The 16,354-nt window shown below is 52.6% G+C and overlaps 7 protein-coding genes across 7 annotated transcripts; 3 read left to right on the forward strand and 4 right to left on the reverse strand.

Annotated features, from left to right (window-relative positions):
• Positions 1–82: 82 nt before the first annotated feature.
• Positions 83–3,166, reverse strand: EV422DRAFT_582940 (Rho GTPase activation protein). The gene is made up of 11 exons (XM_053073406.1): positions 2,874–3,166; positions 2,587–2,771; positions 2,458–2,511; positions 2,131–2,388; positions 2,006–2,068; positions 1,716–1,937; positions 1,250–1,642; positions 980–1,181; positions 785–919; positions 589–694; positions 83–522 (listed from the first exon to the last, which is right to left on the reverse strand). The coding sequence occupies exons 1-11, from the start codon at positions 3,049–3,051 to the stop codon at positions 300–302; spliced, it is 2,019 nt and encodes a 672-aa protein (XP_052930525.1). The 5' UTR covers positions 3,052–3,166; the 3' UTR covers positions 83–299.
• Positions 3,167–3,271: 105 nt separating this feature from the next.
• EV422DRAFT_34614 (uncharacterized protein) lies at positions 3,272–6,314 on the forward strand. Its single transcript, XM_053066502.1, has one exon. It carries the CDS (start codon positions 3,373–3,375, stop codon positions 6,259–6,261), a length of 2,889 nt encoding a protein of 962 aa, XP_052930526.1. The 5' UTR covers positions 3,272–3,372; the 3' UTR covers positions 6,262–6,314.
• EV422DRAFT_34615 (uncharacterized protein) lies at positions 6,315–7,044 on the reverse strand. Its single transcript, XM_053066504.1, has one exon. The coding sequence runs from the start codon at positions 6,985–6,987 to the stop codon at positions 6,367–6,369; it is 621 nt and encodes a 206-aa protein (XP_052930527.1). The 5' UTR covers positions 6,988–7,044; the 3' UTR covers positions 6,315–6,366.
• A 118-nt stretch (positions 7,045–7,162) lies between these two features.
• On the forward strand, positions 7,163–10,401 carry EV422DRAFT_513273 (adaptin N terminal region-domain-containing protein). Its single transcript, XM_053069150.1, has 7 exons — positions 7,163–8,212; positions 8,299–8,496; positions 8,558–8,845; positions 8,917–8,964; positions 9,034–9,118; positions 9,182–9,745; positions 9,814–10,401. Exons 1-7 carry the CDS (start codon positions 7,400–7,402, stop codon positions 10,269–10,271), a joined length of 2,454 nt encoding a protein of 817 aa, XP_052930528.1. The 5' UTR covers positions 7,163–7,399; the 3' UTR covers positions 10,272–10,401.
• On the reverse strand, positions 10,402–11,430 carry EV422DRAFT_513275 (uncharacterized protein). Its single transcript, XM_053069151.1, has one exon. The coding sequence runs from the start codon at positions 11,103–11,105 to the stop codon at positions 10,608–10,610; it is 498 nt and encodes a 165-aa protein (XP_052930529.1). The 5' UTR covers positions 11,106–11,430; the 3' UTR covers positions 10,402–10,607.
• Positions 11,431–11,584: 154 nt separating this feature from the next.
• EV422DRAFT_34683 (uncharacterized protein) lies at positions 11,585–14,271 on the reverse strand. The gene is made up of 6 exons (XM_053066509.1): positions 13,387–14,271; positions 13,175–13,322; positions 12,914–13,106; positions 12,542–12,848; positions 12,259–12,473; positions 11,585–12,187 (listed from the first exon to the last, which is right to left on the reverse strand). Exons 1-6 carry the CDS (start codon positions 14,017–14,019, stop codon positions 11,800–11,802), a joined length of 1,884 nt encoding a protein of 627 aa, XP_052930530.1. The 5' UTR covers positions 14,020–14,271; the 3' UTR covers positions 11,585–11,799.
• Positions 14,272–14,931: 660 nt separating this feature from the next.
• EV422DRAFT_491249 (kinase-like domain-containing protein) lies at positions 14,932–16,147 on the forward strand (the record flags this gene model as incomplete). Its single annotated transcript, XM_053067516.1, has 6 exons — positions 14,932–15,048; positions 15,124–15,285; positions 15,370–15,477; positions 15,548–15,641; positions 15,701–15,767; positions 15,838–16,147. Coding segments are annotated over 6 exons (858 nt in total), but the record flags the coding sequence as incomplete, so codon positions are not given.
• Between the last annotated feature and the right edge of the window lie 207 nt (positions 16,148–16,354).

The following is a 16,354-nucleotide window of genomic DNA, read 5'->3' on the forward strand; positions in this document are numbered from 1 at the left end:
TGTCTCGATTGTTCGCCAAATCGACGACGCTGCCCAGGAATATGCATGCACCAACGTACCACAACAGAGCAATGGAACAAAAGGCTCATTAGGTGTATGTATGTACTCATCGCCAAGAATTATGGACACGGGATAAGTCCGAGGGGGTCACGTAAAAACCTCTCGAGCGCCGATGATGCCTATCACATGGTCTCTAGGCATGAAGCGAATGCGCTGATGCATCCTTAAGCCGGAAGGAGCTTCGATCCGTCTCCAGCCATATTATACAAAATCATCCCACAAAATCACTCTCCATTCCTTCACTCCTCGCTCGTGTCAAAGATATGCAAGAAGTTCGCAATAACGGTCTCTACAATCCTCGTCTGCAGCTTGATATCCATTGGGTCGGGCATGGGTGGTGAGGTGGACGATGACGGGTCGGCAGATATTGCCGAAAAGTCTGGGGAGTCAAGAAGGGTGGGGCCCCATACGATGGAGAGGTTTGTGGCTGACATGCGTGTTTCAGATTCATTTTGGGCGACCCTAGTAGGAGAATCAATGTTGGTGCGAGATATGGTGCATTGGCAGCAGACGAGTGGAAACCAGTACCTGTACAGATGCCCAGCTAGAACCTGAAGAGTAGCATAGTTGGAATCGTGTAGTTGGTTGATGAGCTCGTGGATGGTTATGAGACGTAATCTCTCATCTTCGATGCCTGCAAGGTGATGAAACGTCCATCAGTCATTGCTACACAGAGGCCAATCCTTCAGCGCATTCTGCTTGCTAAGGGTTTTGGGACACTTACGAGCAGCATCAAGCAGTGATGTGTACATGGATCTGGGGAACAAGGGATCTGGCAGCTCCCGGAAGTACAGTTTGAATACACCGCAAACGGCGTGAATCTCGTTTGCGTGCTCCTCGAGGTTCACATTTTCGGCATCTGGAAGGAAAGTCCATGTTAGCTCCTGCTCCAGTTGTCAAGGTATTACGACCGACGCACCTCGATCAAGGACAGCCCTGATTCTCTGCACTTGCTGTGTGAGCCCAGACACCCGGTAGACACCCTGCGTACGCATACCGTGCCGCTCAACGAAGCCTATGCATTGTGTCACAACATGCGGAACGGGGGTGCTATCACGCTCCATCAATGTTTGCAAGTCCACGCCGAAAGAAGGCTTGAGATTATGTGCCGCAGCTGGGTCCTGGATAGGTGTGGTACCGTTCGTCAGCTGAAATGCAGTCTGCCCAATGACGGTCACTTAAGACTTACAGCTCGACTCCCAGCAAATGGTATGTCCTCACTCTTCACGCTGTTCCCACCCCCCGGATTCTCCCGAACATACGCCTCAGCGAACTCCTCAAAGTCCCGATCATTATCTATCCCCTCTATAATCTTCAAAACGCCAACCGCCGACCCGTCAATCGGACTCATCGTCGTCGCCTCTTTCATCAGAGCAGCCTCCAGGGCTTGGGTATATCCCAGCAAATGATATTGCAACCCTTGGTCGCATTCGTCGTTTGTGGCTTTCAGCAGGCGGATGAAGCGGGGTAGGTGGGTTTGAAAGTAGGTGGTTCGGATGAGGTTGGTTTGGGCGAGCTGATGCTTGTAGGTCGAGTTTGCCACTGCTGCTTTGGTTCGGGCGTCGTCTTCGGCCTTTTGCAGCTGCGATGGAGGAAGATGTGTTAAGTCCAATAGATCTTGAGAATCTGTAGCTGCCTCCAACTCGTCTCCTAACCTTTGCGGGCGTGACACCCTTCCATCGACTCATCGTACCCGATATGCCCTTCGTTGATAGGCCGCTCCTTGAAGACATGCTCTTGGGCATCGTCATTCCACTTCCACTCCCGCCCCCTAGGATCGCCCCATATCGCGCGAACCCGTCGCGTTCCGCTTGCTGCTCTCTTTGCAAGATTGAGCGTTCCCATTCCTCCGATGTTTGCTCATATCGTGTTTTGGACTGTGTAGGAAAGGTTCAGGTCAGCAAATCAAGTGCAGCTCACGACAAGGTGGGTTGAAACAGCGCACCTTCTCCAGAGCAGCTTCGGCTTCTTGAACGGTTTTGGAATGTTTATGCCCGGCCTCTTTGAGCTGCGTGCGAGAACTATTTAGACGCAATTTAAAGTGGACTCCCGATTCCTTACCAACCCTACCTGCTTCCGACTCCGCTCAGTGTTTTTATGCAGCGTACTCAACTCCTCAGCCAGCTCTGTAATCGTGGCAGCGAATTTCACACGTATATCCCCCACTTGCTCGTGAACTTTCGTAAACTGAGCCCAAGAAGTCCCATAGGTGCCTTCCTTTCCCTCCGCCTTCCCCGTTGTGCTCAACCCACTCTGTCCTAGACGCAGCATTGCTTTGCCGTACTCTTCTTCGATGGTTGCGCGTTTTCGGAGGAAAGTTACGGCTTCCTAGAATGGAATTCGATGAGCTTTTGCATGGGCAGACTTTATCGAGAGGATGAAACCATGGGATTGTACCTTTGTGCTATGCATATCTTGCTTGATGCGATCTAACAGAAGATGGAATCCGCTCTGGAATCGCGCAGGATACAGATTAAAATCATCTTCCAGTCGACCCACGTAGACCCCATCAATCCTGAGCCATACCTCAAAGTCGCATAACATTTGGATGACCTTCTCGCCCGAGCCCTCTCCCGCCCCAGCATCCGCCCCCTTGGCATATACCCCGCTCGTCGGCTCGTTCACATCATCTGCTTCATTATCGACTGGCAGTGGAATTTGCGATTCCGATCTCCGCATAGACATCCGCCGGGAAGGCTCATTCGCGTGTGCTGGTGGAAAGAGAGAGCTCTGTCAATGAGCCATCCAACGCTCTCCACGCCCGCAGAGTATATGGGACCTCCTGACATTCAATGATGGTGATGCCGACTAACCTGATTCAACGGCCGGCGCGGCCCTATCGGCATAGTGATCGTCCGCCTCCTTGACTGTCCTCGTCGTCATACGCGACGCCGAGCGAGTAGGTGCAGGGCCGTAGTCGCGCGGCCCTCGTTTCGAAGATGACAGCGAGCCAGAGCTCGCTGTTGTTGGTGGTGATATGGGGCGGATCATGAGGTTGGAAGCGCTGATATGGATATTGCAAGTGGGGTGAAAGTGGCTGCGGTGCAGGATTCTCCGTTACACCCAACCTGGCTAGACGTTTTCAGAACAGTCATGGGCGTGAGCCAGGCTCTGCGTGTTCTGACGCGTACGCTGCTCAGGATTATGTAATCCTCTGCGTGTTCTATACGCGTTGCGCTCGCCACACGTAATGGAACCCTTTGATGAAACCCTTCTCCCGATTTTCGTTGTATAGCCCGCAACATGCCATTCTAGTAGTGCGGCACCGTAATTTTCATACCTGAAGCGTCATCTTGTCGCCAAATTCTTGCGATGAGGTTCCCGCTGCTCCTAGCGAGCTTGCTAGCCACAGCATTCTTCCAGTCGGGGACCAATGCTCAAACAGCGGGAGTATGCTCCATCCTGAGCACGTATCAGACGCTAAACCTGTTTGCCGATCCCGCAGAGAAGCTGGTAGTCCAGACCGCCCTCGGGCTCTTCGCTGCTGACGCTCACACGGTCGCCAATCAAGCTATCATATACAGCTCGACCGTGGACGACGCTTCCCTCGTCGCCGGCGCGCTCACGACACCTTCCATCGCAGCATTTGTCAAGAACAATGCGGTGGACGTTAGCAACATCACCGGCAAATGGGAAGCCTGGAAGATAGTGTGCGTTGCTACGTCCGGAGTCTCCCCAAAGCTCCTCGTTGTCGGTGCGGACCCTCGCGGTGCCGCATATGCGTTGTTGGAAGTGAGCAGACTCATTGGAGTGAGTCCCTGGGTATGGTGGGCGGACGTGAACCCTGACCCGCTCACAAGCTTCACGCTCCCAATCGGCTATAATCGTTCTGGCTCACCCTCTGTGCAATACCGCGGAATCTTCCTGAACGATGAGGATTGGGGGCTCCGCCCTTGGGCCGCCACCACGTACGAGACCGGAGGCGGGTCGGGGAGAATTGGTAGCCAAACATATGAGCGGATCTTCGAACTTTTGTTGCGTTTGCGCGCAAACAGTATCTGGCCTGCGATGCACTCTGGCACCGTTGCATTCTACACCATTCCTGGCGTCAAAGAGGCATCCGACAAATTCGGCATTGTCGTGGGCACGTCACACGCGGAACCGCTGATGCGCAACCCCGCCGCGGAGTGGATGGTCGCCGAGCGAGGGGCCTTCAACTGGATCACAAACAAGGCCAACGTTACGACGTTCTGGAAGCAGCGTCTCGACCAGGTCCGCGGGAGTGACATCCTCACGACCATGGGGATGCGGGGGCAGGACGACAGTCCCATGCAAGGTGTCTCGACCACCGCACAGAAGCTGTCCGCGTTGACGGACGTTTTCAACACCCAACGAGCTTTACTGGCTCAGTACTACCCCGATACTCAGCCGCAGCAGATTTTTGTTCCATATAAAGAAGTTCTCGATGTGTATAACGCGGGCTTGAGAGTGCCTGATAACATCACCCTTGTGTGGTGCGATGACAACTATGGATATATGACACGGCTGTCCAACACAACAGAGCAGGCTCGTATTGGAGGCTCCGGGGTGTACTATCACATCTCTTACTGGGGCCGTCCCCACGATTATCTATGGATTGCGAGCACGCAGCCGGCGTTAATCTACTACCAAATGCGGCGCGCTTTCAACTACAAAGCCAAAAAGGTGTGGATCGTCAATGTCGGCGACATCAAACCAGCAGAGTACCTGATGGAGTTTTACCTCGATTTGGCTTGGGACATCAATAATGTGAATCCCACGACCGTCCAGCAGCACCTTGTGAAATGGGCAACTCGCGAGTTCGGGAGATTGGGCACAGCGGTTGCCAATGTCATGCAGCAGTACTACGCTCTGGCGACACCTCGCAAGCCGGAACACATGGGCTGGAACCAATGCGAGACTCCGACAGCGAGTCAGACAAGTCCTACGGACACTGAGTTCAACCCCTTCTCCTTCGGTGATGAGATGGCGAAACGCATCAACGCCTACGCTGCTTTGCAGGCTGCCGTTGCCCAGCTAGCCACTGTCGTCGCGGCAAATAGACAGGATGCATTCTACCAGCTGGTGCAGTACCCAGTGAATGGCGCGGCACTGATAAACAAGAAGCTCCTGTACGCGCAAAAGGCCAGACTTCTAGCCAAGAGCAGCCTTACCGCCGCCAACGACTATGCCACGCTTAGCACGGCGGCGTATAATGACGTCAAGACGAACACGAACAAGTACAATACTGGAATCATGCAAGGAAAATGGAACCATATCATCAGCAGTGCTCCGAGGAACCTCCTTGTTTTCCAGGCCGCTACCCTTCCCGCTGCAGTAGCTGCAAGGAGCGGAACGACAACATTATGGGCGGAGTACGACGATAAGCCGTTACCGGTGGGAACCCGATGGGCGCCACCCATCTTCATTCGCGAGGTCGACAACGACGCATTTGTCTCCGTTTTCACCGACGGGCAGGCTGTCACTTGGTCCGTGCAGAAGGCTCCGTCATGGTTGCTTATAGAGCTTATTGATACCGCCGTCCCTTCGGAGAAGAGGCTTCGGTTTTCTGTCAAGTGGAGTCTCATCACGAACGATACGAATGCGTCGTTGACGCTCGTGGTGAACAATCTCTCCTGGCCCGTGATCTTCACCGTGAAAACGTTTAATGTCGCTGCTAGCGGGCATCAATGGAACACCCTCGTCGCGATCGATGGTTCAAGCTACACATCCTCATCTGGGACAGAGGTGTTTCCGGGCCTCGGGCACAGTGGCTCTGCCGTTGTGTTGACTAGCGCGACAACTAGCTTTGCCGAGTACACTATGTACACGACAGCGACAGGCGCGGCGAACATCACAACTTACGTTCAGCCAAACCAGCCAATGTCCTACAATGGAGACATCCGCATCTCCGTCGCAGTTGACGGCGGTACGGCAAAGACCCTATCGTTTTCCACTCCCTTCCGAAGCGAGGATTGGAAGCTTTGGGTTTTGCGAAACCAAACACCTCTAAAGTTTACGTACACATTTACGACGGCGGGAATTCACAAGGTTCGAGTGAAGGCATTGGACGACGGAATTATTCTTGATCAGCTACTAGTTGATTTCAGTAAGACTCCCAGGAACTTTTACATTGTGCCTTCGAAGGGCGCTGCTGCTCAGGTTGTTCCTCAGCCGTTGCCCAACGTCACGGCGGCAGAATCGTTCAACGTTGCGGCCATTGGAACAATGCCGAAGTTTTAGATTGGGTCAGAAGCACGAGCGTTGAAGAGAGCGATGTATGGTGGAAATCCAGACCAACTCCAACCCGACCAGCGCGACCGTCGCAAGCACAGTGACAACCCCTTTCTACCACCTTTCCTGACCTGAGCATTGCATTGCAAGCTTTGCCATTATATCGTGAGATACCCGTAGCACCCGTAAAAGGACTTTTACCCTGACCTGGGCGGTTACACTTCTAACCATACAAGGAAAGGGAATACAATTCAGCGGATTTCCGATACGCCGCCGCATATGAAAAGATGCACTCTCTGCGGAACACAGCTCTGTTTGCCTATAGCCCATCTTCTCCAACAATTCCGCCTTTCCCATATACTTTAGGGTTGCAAGGAATACCAACTTCTCCATGACGTGCATGTGCCCCTTCGTCCGACCCTCCATCCGACCCTCGTTTAAGTCCTCCTTCAGTTCCTGCTTCAATTCCTCCATCTTGCGCTTCTCCTTTGTTGGCCTCTTCTTGCCATGGAAGTCAGTGCAATGCGCAGACGTGCTCAGATTGCCCACCCCAAAGTCATAGTACTTTGGTTTGTTGTGTTTGCCAGACTTTGGCTGCCGACAAGCAAATCCCGGTACACATCGGGAAAGGTTCGTAGGCTCCTCAATGCGTCCCCCACTTTGTTTTGGAAGCCACGTTTGAGAGAGTTTGCCAAAAGCTTCCCATCCTCCGTAATTTCCGGTGGGCGTAGCCATGGGGCAGGACCTCAGGTCGAAGACCCGGCAGAGCCGGTGTACTCAGCACAAGGTCGGCTTTCCCAGCATACAAGAGCACTCGAATGCTGTTCGGTTGCTGTCAAAATCCGTCAGTGCGCTGCTGGTGACTGTTGTTGTCATCTCGCTCAGTTGCCTGTTTTGCCCATGTCCAAGGCGAAAGACATCGTCTTTCCCACCCGCCGCACCTGATACATACAGGTGTACAGGTAATAGAAGACCCTTACGAGTAAAACCTGAGAATAACGCCAAGCTCTGTAGCAGCGCTTGGATAGACCATTTTCCTTTCCTGACTTCTGTTGTGTACATCCTGTCCCTGCGCTGATCTAGGAAGCCTGCCCCCAAAGCAGACCGCCGGCATCCGCCTACGAAGCGATATAATCGAAAAGACGATATGGACAAATACATTCGAGGCGCGGCTTCCTTAGCCTCCGAGGCGGGAAAGTTCTCAATGCGTCTCACGCAGGAAATTGTCGAACGCTCTAGGGAGGTCGGCGTGCATTTGCCCGGTGGCAGTTTATATGACACATCTTCGGAAGGGAAGACTAGGGAGATTCGCACGCTTCTGGACTCCAAATTCGACAAGGAGAAGATCGATGGTTTGAAGCGGCTCATTGCGATGATGTCAAAAGGGCGTAACGTGAAGGAGTTCTTCCCAGACGTCGTCAAGCTCGTGGCGTCCCAGTCCTTTGAAGTCCGCAAGCTGGTGTACATCTACCTGTTACGATACGCCGAAGCCGAACCAGACTTGGCCCTCTTGTCGATCAACACTTTTCAAAAAGACTTGGCGGATCGGAATCCGCTCATCAGAGCTATGGCGCTGCGCGTTATGTCGAGTATTCGTGTGCAGGTCATCGTTCCCATCATCATGCTTGCTCTACGAAAGGCGACGACAGATCTGTCGCCGTATGTTCGGAAAGCAGCAGCGAACGCTATACCGAAATGCTACAGTTTAGATACGACGCAGAAGGAGTATCTGGTAGAACTCATCGAAACAATGTTGAAAGACAACTCAACGTTGGTGCTTGGAAGTGTCCTCCACAGCATGAAGCAAGTGTGCCCCGAGCGCTTGGATCTTATACATCCACACTATCGAAAGCTTTGTCGCATGCTAGTGGATGCCGACGAGTGGGGACAGATCACGATCATGGACGTGTTGATTCAATATGCCAGGGTTTACTTTGTGGATCCCAACCCGGCGGAAGAGGTTAGCTGAAGTACTACCGGGGGAATTCTCACTCGTTACGCCTGGGAAGCTGACGATGTTCCTTCAACGCTCCTCCTGCAATGTAGAACACGGCATTACAGGCAGGGCAACCTGTTACAACAGAGAAAAAGTCGGAAGACTTTTATGCAGAAGTCGACGAAGCACCTACCAAATCGCGGGGAACGGGTCCAACTATACCCAAGAGCATCGGTCCGCCACTAGATCCAGATCACGAATTGCTTGTTAGGTGGTGCACTCCGTTGCTGAACAGCAGGAACTGCTCGGTGAGTTTCCCTGATGCATCGCCAAACTCGTCTCAGCGGACTGATACCATTTCCGGAATAGGTCGTGTTGACGGTCGCCAAGTTATTCTTCCATGTCGGAACTCCCCAAACGTGCGCTGAATCCGCACAAGCTTTGATCCGACTGTTGAGGACATCACGCGAGGAACGCTACATCATCCTGCTGAACATCGCAACCATGGCGCAAACGCAACCTAGTTTGTTCAAGCCCTATGTGCGCCATTTTTTCCTCTTTGGAGGCGAGCCGAGTTTCATTCGAGATGCAAAGCTCGAAATTATTGGGGTGATTGCGGGCGAGGAGAATGCGACCATGGTTATGTCTGAGCTCAAGGTGCGTTAGAAGCAAAACGGCCGATGCTATCTCCGGATTCACTAAAACTTTTCCTATTTTTTTTTTCCCAGGAGTACGTCCGAAGCCCGGATTCGCAATTGGTCATCCAAACGATTCAGGTATGGCGCAGTTACCTCTTTGCAAATGCCAAATGCAGAAATCTGATCTTCCATACTCATCTCTGACAGGTGCTGGGGCGACTCGCTTGCCGGCTGCCATCAGTTACTGATGACACCCTCTCGTGCTTGATGAAACTTGTCTCGAAGAAAGATGGTAATGCTCCTCTGCAACTCCATGCAGTCTGCATTTCATATGACTGACACTGTTCGTCCGCAGAGGGTATTGTCTCCGCAGCCGTCGTCGTTATCCGACGCCTCCTCCAATCGACATCCACGCATCAAAACACTCGCATCATATCCCAACTCGCAAAGAATCTCGACACCATCACGTCCCCCCAAGCACGCGCGTCCGTACTCTGGCTGATTGGACAATATTGTGCGAGTGTCCCAAAACTAGCCCCGGACGCTTTGCGGATTTCTGCAAAACGTTTTGCAGACGACACGGATATCGTCAAATTGCAAGTGCTCACGCTCGCTGCGAAGCTAGTGGCCAGCACACATAACGACGAGTTGAACTCGGCGCAAGAGGTTTGCACAAAGCTATTAAGATATGTGCTGGATCTGGCACGATTTGACCAGAGTTGGGATGTGCGGGATCGGGCGAGGATGATCAAGGCTTTGGTTGCGGGACTGGCGGATGTCAAGAATGCTGACGCTGGGAAAGCAACGGGTGTCAATGGCGACGATGTACCAGCAAAGGCAACAGGGATACTGCAGTCGCATTTGCAAGAGATTCTACTAGGATTGAAAGCGACACCAGTGCCCGAGAGTCCCTTCGCAGGTGAGCGTTTTGCAGTCCAGAGCGAACATTCACTTATACCGGTCGCTAACCCTCTTTCTCAACTTCAGCGCGAAACCGCTTCGATCTCGGCACCCTCTCCCACACCCTAAACCGCGCCGTGCCCAACTACAAATCCCTTCCCGCCTGGCCACCATCCATCGACCAAACAGCAGCAGCGCAGCGCAACGTGGAGGAGCCCGAACAAAGATATTCGGGCCGCGAGCACTCGAATGCGGTCGTCTCGAGCCCTGTCACTGTCCTCAAAGCCGCGAAACCAGCGAAGCGGAGGGTCGTGACGCTGGAGAAGTTTTATGATAGTGATAGCGAGAGTGAGGAGGAGGAGGAAGTTCAGGAGGAGGAGGAGAGCGAGGAGGAGGAGAGTGAGGAGGAAAGCAGTGAGGAGGAAGAGACTGAGGGTGGGGAGGAGGAGGAGGAGGAAGATTCCGAGGAGGAATTAGATAGCGGTGCTGCATCAGGAGTACAGGAAAAGCAGCAGTTCATAGAGTATCGGTCACGCCCATCTTGATGCGTCCGGTACAATAGACAACCGTTCAAGGTGTAACGAAAACTTCGGGTTCTTTGCCATACTCCGACATTGGCTTCATAATAGATCTCACTTTGCGGGTCTGCAAAGGATTTCGGGTGTGCAAACGTGATATCATATTGAAAGCTACGTACTACTACTGTCGTTGCCGTCACTACGGCTCCCTACAATTAAATATAAAGGTTACTACGTATTGAAGCTACCTACTCTATTTTATATCCGTTGACCTGGACAAATACGAAGAGAATGTCAGCCATCGGTATGCGCCGAAAATGCGCTCCAACAAAGAGACCTACCCAAACAACCGATTTTCCAACCCTACACATCCCCCATCTCCCTCATCCCAACCTTCACCGAGGTCCCAGTCGCCCTAGCCGCACTCATCGTCCTCGTCCCGGTCGCACTCCCCCGCGTCAGATTCCCCGCCGTAGGCACACCCACCAACGAATTCCTAAAGCAAAACGGCCGCACAGTCTCATCCTCCAAACACTCCCCTTTGCACGTCGCCTGCAGCACCCATTTCTGGTCCGTGAACGTGCAGGCCATGAAGGCGGTGTCGTAGCAGGCCCAGATGTCGGTCGAGGGGTCGCAGGGGTGGGAGAGGAGGGGGTTGGGTGGGGATGTTGTTGTGGATGTTGCGGATGCGGATGCGGTGGTTGCGGTGCCGGTGTGGGCGTGGGTTGGGTGGTCTGTGATTGCAACGGCTTCGAAACGGCGGAAGAGGTGGGAGAGCTCGTATAGGTGGGGGTTTGGGTAGCTCAGCACTGGGACGGCAAGAGTGGTGAGGGCCGTGAGGATAACGATTGCTGAGCGCATTTTCTGGTGAAGCTTTTGTGTATCGTTTGTGGTCTGTAGTGGGATGCGGGCCGAGAGCAGATGCGATCGGTTTTTGAAGTTTGTCCTAGGCCCACGGAAAGAGGGTCGCTCTTAGAAAAATATGAGCAGAAATGAGCAAAGTCAATGGGGGCGAGACTCCCGCGAATACACTATCCATTGCCAGGAACAAGCATGTGCGAAGCTAAAAAACCAGCCACTCCCCTTTTCCCCGCCGTCGAGGCTTCTCTTTGAGCCTCAGTGAAGCTTCTATGGCCGCCGTTCAGGGCTCGACCGCTCGGAGGTTTTTGCTTGTCGAGCTGACGGCATGAATCGAATCAACCCATAAAATCGAAGTTATGTGCAGTTGAAATCGCCAGCTACACACAGACGGGCGCGTCGCGCTGTCGAAATACGTCAATTGCGCATTGTTTTAGGACCTCCAAAGGGATCATGAGATCACGGACGACGAATTGAATTTCCTCATACTACAAGCATCAGTGTAGGCAATCCATGTGAAGCGTCTTGTTCATTCGGACGAACGCATAGCAGAGGCCTTCGGATAATGTGTATGTATCTGAATATGGTGCTCACTCGCTATCTATATACACGGAATCACCGGCATCATCCAACCAATGATCCCTCCCACCTTCCCACCTCCAAACCACGACTACGCCTCCGCTGGCAGGGAAGAGGCTCAGAACTTGAAATTCTTGCTCTTATCCTTCCCCTTCGCCTTATCATCCTTCTTCGCCCTCTTCGCCTGCCTCGACGCATGATCAGCAACCATATCGGAGAAATCTTCTTGGTTGGCCTTGGACACGTCCAGCTGCTGCTCGTATTTCTTGCGTAGCGTCGATTCGTCCAGGCCGGATTCGAGGTCTTCGGGGTTGAGCGCCAGGTCGATGCCGGCGGCGCCTGGGCCGGCTTTGCGTTTTTGGCCACGGCCTTCGGTGGGAGGAGGTGGCGGTGGGGAGTTGCTTGGGCCCGCGGCGGAAAGGTCGTAGCCGTGCTGGCTTCCCATGAAGCCCTTGATGGCTGTTTGTCGTTCTGGCACGACTGTGTACAGCTGCTTGGGCTCGTTACTGTGATGTGAAAAATGTAAGATTGATGAATGCGCTGGACATTCGCAGCCCAAATCACAAAGCGCTCGTACCTTCTGCCATCCTTCCTGAGTTCAATATAGTCAGGCGTCTCCAATCCGCTTGGTACACTGCTGATGCCACTGGGAGTGACGAGTCCGCTCTCGGTGGCAGTGTCATCCTCTTCCTCCTCGTCTTCTTGCTCTCCCTCGTCGGTCTCTTCAGCGTATTCCTCCTCTTCCTCCTCTTCCAATTCTCCCCAACGCGATCGCTCAATCGGCGCGACGTGCTGTTCAGATTCAAAGAGCAATTTAGCCATTGCGGCGCAAGCAAAAAAACGCAAAACCGCAGGCTCACCTCGGTCGGGACCTCTTGAGCCATTGTACCGAACACATCCCCATATAGTGGACGCCCATACTCATCCACAGGTGGCTTTCCCCACCCTCCTGGATGGTATCCCCATTGCGCTCCTTCTGGAATTGGCGCGTTCAACCCCGCGACTTTGAGTTGCGGATAGCTCGGTGGAGGTCCGTAACGCTGCATGTTGATGAGCCATGGTGGAGGGGCTAATGGAGGCATGTTCAGAGCCGCTTTGAGCTCTTCGGAGAGTTGACCCGGTTTCTTCGCTTTGAGTTTCGTCTCGAATTCTTTGCCTTCGTAGTACCTAGTTTTGCATCGCGTCAGTGCCCTGTTCATGAAGAGGTTTGAGAATCAATAAGCAGCACTTACACATCACCATGTATGGTAAACTTTGGCTTTGTTTGCCATCGGAAGAATGCATCGTGCAACTTCTGATAGTCGATATCCAGCTTCCCCATTTTCGGTTGATGTCGTTCTCGGGTCTTCGACTTTAGTTTTGAAGCATCCTCCTTATCCTTCACTGCTGATCGCATCTCCATGATGCCAGTCGCTTTGATGAAGTCTGATGGAACACAAAATTGTCGTCAGCAAAGCGAATGTCTCTAACCCGCCACAACACACTACACCAACCTGGAAGCTCAAACGGTGCCTTCTCGATACCACGCTTCCCTTGCAGGTATTTCCGCTTTTGTTGCCAATGTACGGGCACAGGGACGCTATTCCGGTAGGATTTGAGGTGCACCAGGAGCTTCGGATCTGCTGCGGAAACGTCGACCCACTGACAAAAAGGAATGAGTTTTTGCCCTACGCCAGTCTGCCGTAAAAGCACCCTGAAAGCTTACATCGACTACTTCTGGTTTCCGCACTAGTTGCTTCAATTCCGCAACTGTAAGGCGATTCAGCTTTCGCATCTTCTTCCTTGATAACTTATCGCCTCCTTTCCCATCCTCATCGTCATCGGAGCTATCACTAGCATTCCCATCTTTCGCGTTGCTTTCATCCTCCTCTTCATTATCTTCGGTTTCCGCTTCTGGCTTCTTCTCCTCTCCCTCCTGCACCACTGGAGCCACAAATTTCTCAAACACCCGCGTATATTCTTCGTAGGCCGGGTCTTCCGTTTGGGGAAGAGGGGCCGCCACGTATTCGATCTCCACGTTAGGTACAACCTCGTCAGGTTTTGCATCCGTTCCAGATTCACTAGGGGTCGCCTCTCCGTTCGCTACTGGTCCAGCGTTTTTCTTCTTTTTCCGTCTTTGCTTTTTGTTCTCCCCTCCCTTATTGCTTCCGTTCGATGCCTTTCCATTGACTTGAGCGCCGGTTGCCGTAATTCCGTTGGATTGGCTGGCCAGATGCCTCGCTATCCGGTCCAGTAAGGTTGATCGCGGACCGACCGGATCAAGGTTTAGCTTTTCGATGTGAGAGCGTAACTCATCGTCGCTGAGGGCTTTGTAGTTTGCCCCTGCTACAAGCGCCATTATGGGATATATGGATTTGTACGAAAAGACGCTTGTTAAGGAGCTCTGCCAGAAAGTGGTGCCCACCACGTTCACTGGGAAAACCGTTCTTCGAGGAAACTAAACAAGGCGATAGACGTCTCTCTTATATGGTTCGCAGATAGGCATCAAGATCGCCTGCGACGACACAAGCGCAACAGTATGCGAGACAGCGCTTTGACTTTGGCTTCCCTTGAGCCGACGATGCAGATTTAGAGAGGGTGATGATCACAATGGCCAGGTGAGGTTCAAGGTCTGGACCAATTCCGGAATGCATTCTTGCGCCTGGTCACGTGCGCTCACGGAAGTAAACCTTTTATGTCAAGAGTCTTTTGTCGGATGAGTCCCACGGGGGCGCGGCTTAGCAGGCTACCAGGTGCCAGAAAGCGGGTATAGCTTTGCTCCCTCGGGTATCTGGGTCGCCTTCCTCGTTGGCCGCCGCTTGCATTGGGACTTCTGAGCTTGCAACTCCCCCCCAGAAACCCATCCCATCGCATTCCAAACACACCATCTTGGAAACGCACAGCGTCTTTTCGCTGGTACTTCCCAACGGCTCTCGTTTGTAGAAGGCCTTTTTCGCCGCTCTGGGAGCTGAACAGTCAGCGAAACGTTCAAAGGACGGACACGTTGCCGCATTTGACTCCAGTTTAGGTTCTGGGAACGCAGACGCGCCTCAAAGGCACACGATCGCCAAACTGCGAACCAACCGCAATTAGACTTCCGGCTTGCGCCGACTTGAAGGCGACGGCATCCTGTATTCCCTTCGAACGTTCCGTATTTCACTCTTCGGCCGGGTGTTTTCCCACGCAATACGGAGTTGTTTGGACAGGCGCCGTGACTGCTGAAGACCATAGAGATTTACGAAGTTCAATTTGAAGGAACGCACGGGTCAACATGTCGATTCAGGCTTACGGGAAAAAGTTCCCGATCCTATTGCGTACGCCGTCCCCAAGAGGGCAGGTCGAACTGCTGGAGACGATAGGGAAAGGAAACTACGGATATGTGTACAAAGTATGTTCTGCGGGGCTTTTCAAACTACTGTCCAATGCAAAAGTGTTGAACGTACGACATCTTCACCTCATTCAGGGGAGACTGACGGCCACGAAAGAGATCTCCGCCGTCAAAGTTGTGTTTCTGAAGGAAGATGAATTACGCGAAACGCTGCTGGAAATGGAGATTCTGAGGGGATGTGACCATCCGAACATAACTCGGTATATGGGTTGCTTTTTGAAGGGCTTGGACCTTTGGGTATGATTCCTTCCACTTCATTTTACCAGAAACCGCGAAAGGCTTCATCTGCTGACTTTCTTGTCCGACGCCTTCCACCACTAGATTTGCATGGAGTTCTGTGGTGGTGGCGCCTTGGATTCGATATATAGAGCCATTCGAAAACCGCTGACTGAGGATCAGATTGGATCGATCCTATACGAGTCCGTAATGGTATCAGCATCAGGCGTCGAGACGTGGCAAAAAATGTCTACAGATTCTGACAAACCATTCACATCCGCAGGGTCTTGACTATTTACATACGAAGGTCGCTCTAATTCACCGTGACATCAAAGCCGGAAACGTGTTGTTGACCGAGCAGGGAGAATGCAAGCTTGGTTCGTCAACATGATGTGCAACGGTTTGTCCGATATGCTCTGACATCCCTTGCCTTCAGCTGACTTCGGAGTGTCTGCCAAACTGAGCAATGTCGGTGGACGGGCTCGCACGTTCATTGGAACGCCGTTAGTATCATTGCTGTCTTCCCTTGTGTACACCAACCCCCAGTTTCTCATCCGTATTCGTTTCTCATAGGTACTGGATGGCTCCCGAGGTCATCATGACAGATCCAGAAAGCGCAACCCATTCCTCCGCCTCTTATGATGCAAAAGCAGATATCTGGTCAATCGGCATCACCGCCATCGAAATTGCGGAAAAAAATCCGCCATTATCCGATATTCACCCAATGCGAGCTCTCTACTTGATTCCAAACTCAGATCTAGGCCTTGCAAAGCCGAAGAACTGGTCAAAAACATTCCAGGATTTCATTGCAGTGTGTTTGATCAAAGACCCGATCAAGAGACCATCGGCTGCTCAGCTACTGCAGCACCCGTTCATGGTCAAAGCGGCAGGTTTATCCCGGCAGAAGATCCTTGTAGATCTCGTTGGCAAGGTGAAAATCGCAAGAGAAAAGCGGAAAGGCGGACAAGAGGTTCCGGATGATGACGATGACGAGGAAGACAAGAAGGAGGAGCTGCCCCCGAAAGCTTTGAGTGATACCATGCGCCAGGCCAAGCAGGCCAAGCAGCAGGTTCAGGCACAGCAGCAGCAG

Source organism: Fimicolochytrium jonesii (assembly GCF_025526975.1).
Source record: "Fimicolochytrium jonesii strain JEL569 chromosome Unknown EV422scaffold_1, whole genome shotgun sequence".
Lineage (NCBI taxonomy): Eukaryota > Fungi > Chytridiomycota > Chytridiomycetes > Spizellomycetales > Powellomycetaceae > Fimicolochytrium > Fimicolochytrium jonesii.